At 33.4% G+C, this 3021-nt stretch overlaps 1 protein-coding gene across 1 annotated transcript; it reads left to right on the top strand.

Moving 5' to 3' along the window:
- Nucleotides 1-832: 832 nt before the first annotated feature.
- On the top strand, nt 833-1195 carry LOC132724386 (proteasome assembly chaperone 4-like). Its single transcript, XM_060709242.1, has one exon. It carries the CDS (start codon nt 833-835, stop codon nt 1193-1195), a length of 363 nt encoding a protein of 120 aa, XP_060565225.1.
- The last annotated feature ends 1826 nt before the right edge of the window (nt 1196-3021 follow it).

Below are 3021 nucleotides of genomic sequence, written 5' to 3'. Positions count from 1 at the left end.
ACTTGCATATGTATAATTATTCATGTGACACAAGTGTTTCATAAACTTCAGCATTATTAATAAAAGTTGTTTCACAACTGAGCATGAATTATTACGAAAGCCCATTCAATAGGGAGAAATATCAAAATAATAATACACTGTGAAAAACTTAAGTCATATGTCAATATTGAAGCTACAGTGTTGCATCTAGGCCGCGCGATTGCGCGTTTTGCGCATTTTTTATGCAGATCGCGCATTTTAATGAAGTCAGTGCGCGCCAAGTTGCGCATCTGACGATCTTTTCAACTTAATTCAGTTTATCTTCATTGTATCTAAAAACTGTCTCAAACGCTTCAGCCATATTTGTTTTCACTCGTGGTTATGACTAAAATACGTACTAAAGCGCGTGTAGCAGCCAACTGAGTCATCTCGCGTGTGTTTGTAGTATTCGTCAATATTTTATTTTTTCTACTTCCGTTTTTGAGTGGACGATAACTGTCAAAAATGACTGAACGTAAAACAAATGAATTCTTTTCGGTATGTCATATTGTAAGGTAAATGTATGTCCCCCACATTTTTTTCAAATCCCCCACATTTTTCAATTGAGTGGGGGACAATCCCCCATAATTTTGAAATTCTAGATGCAACACTGAAGCTAAACTGGTAAAGAAAGAAATCTGATAACCTTATTTGGCTTGAAGGCCTTCCATGCATTATTTCAGGCAATGTTTAAGGAATAATTGTTTTTGTGACATTTTATAACACTCTTGTTTATTTCCAGGATGAACAAATAACTACATCATAATATCAAACACAATTGAGTTTTATCCTAAACACAGGAAGTATCAACAAAATGGAAGATGTCAAGTTACTGGAACCCACTGTTTATGTCCATGTGTTCAGTGACAAAATTTTAGACCAGGATGTATTCTTTCAAGTTATAAAACTACAAGACAGCTTTTATTTATGGTTTGGCAAATCAAATCAATTTGGCGACTTATCAGTTGCCATGGCAACTCTGAAAAATGTCACAAGTTCTACAAATTTGATAGGTGGCAGTGAGTCTCATTCAGTTGCAATGGCAGAAAGACTGAGTAAGAAGTTGAAGAAGCAAGTTTTTATTGGTGGAGACATTAGCTGTTTTAGTCAATTACAACTGCCTTTATTGGAACAAAGAATAGCTGAAGAAATCCAGTGCAATCCAGATAAATTTTGACACGATCTTAGTAATTTTGGGCAGAAAACATTGAGTTGAATGACAAAGAAATTCAAAGAAGTTACTATTTAGATCACAGTCTGAAATCATAGCCCTGAAGTTTCTTTTGGGAAAAAAAAACTGTTGAAAAAATCTAGTGTTTGACCAACTTTTGATGTTTGAAGTATTGAATATATAGAGGATATTGAATGAGTGTAGGTTTAATACTAAATTATTTGAACGAGTTGAATAAAATCATATTATGCAAGCAGTTGGCGAGCATATTGTTTTATTGAACAAGTTCAATAAATTTAGTATTGAATCTGCATGAATATAATATTCTATTTATCACATATGTATATATAAAATAAAAACAGTAAACTGTTAACAAGAGTCATTTTTAGCTCGACTATACCAAGTATATGGAGAGCTGACCTACTCGCCCTGGCGTCAGCGTCCAGATTAAAGTTTTGGTGCAGTAAAATATTTTTCACTATAACTTTGTCATTTCTTAAGGTATCAACTTCAAACTTCAAATATATGTTCCTTATCATCAACCACATCTTATGTGACAAGATTCATAACTCTAGCACCAATATTTTCAGAATTATCTCCCCTTGAACTTAGAATTTTCCTTAAGAAATACTATTTTCTACTGTTACCTCTTTATTATGCCCCCCGGGCATATAGTAATTCAACCATCCGTCTGTCCGTACGAGGTTAACCTAGAACGGCAAGTTGGATTTTTCTTAAGTTCTAACTGTACCAATGGCTTCTTAGTTTAACCACTTACTAATCAATACAAAGTACATGATCTGGCCAAGTTACATACATGTAACTATGGCTTCCATATTTACCAAGTTATTGCCCTTTTCAGCACTTAGAAAATGAATAATGGTTAACCTAAAACGGCAAGTTGGAAATATCTTAAGTTCTATCTAATAGTATACTAATGGCTTCATAATTTCCACACTTACTTATCAATATAAAGTACATGATATTGCCAAGTTATATAACTGTGTCGTCCATATTTCCCAGTTATTTCCCTTTTTTTCACTTTGAAAATAGGGCCTTAATGTCTGGTTAACCTATTCCGGCAAGTTGGATTTATTGTAAATTTCTCTTAATTGCTTAATTAATTTAATGATATCTTGCATATTTAATAGGTGGATACCTTTAATGGTCTTCGAATTTTTTGTGGAGTAAGTGGTCTCTAGGGTCAAGGTCAAGGTCACTGTTTTAGAAAATAAATTTAAACATTTTTGCTCATACAGCCTTTATTTTTTGGTTGATGTCTTTCATGTTTAATACAAACATGCCAAGGGAGGTCCTCCTCCTTTGGGTCATTTGGGCCAAGGTCAATGTCACCAATGTCAAGGTCACCAATGTTAAAAATTGATTTTTACATTTTTACAGGTGTATTAACCATATTCTATAGACAGATGTCATTTATAATTGATAGGAACATAAAATTTGATGGAGTTAGTGGGCAGTATGGTCAAGGTCACCAGTGCTAAAAATAAATTTTAACACTTTTGCTCATGCAGCCTTTATTTATTGACAAATATATTTCATTTTTGGTAGGAAGATAACTTGCATGGTATTCATCCTTTTGATTGGGGTAGGGATCAGTTGGTCAAGGTCACTTGTGCTAAAAATAGATTTTTACACTTTTTCCTATACAGGCTTTATTTATTGACAGGTGTATTTCATATTTGATAGGAAGATAACTTGCATTGTATTCTTCCTTTTGATTGAGTTAGGGATCAGTGTGTCAAGGACACTAGTGCTAAAATTAGATTTTTACACTTTTGCCCATACAGCCTTTATTTATTTATTGACAGAAA

The sequence above is a fragment of the Ruditapes philippinarum genome, unplaced genomic scaffold (genome assembly GCF_026571515.1).
Source record: "Ruditapes philippinarum isolate M1 unplaced genomic scaffold, ASM2657151v2 ctg26059_1_1_1_1, whole genome shotgun sequence".
In the NCBI taxonomy this organism is placed as follows: Eukaryota; Metazoa; Mollusca; class Bivalvia; order Venerida; family Veneridae; genus Ruditapes; species Ruditapes philippinarum.
Note: the sequence above shows the minus strand (reverse complement) of the source record. Positions and strands in the feature narration are given on the sequence as shown.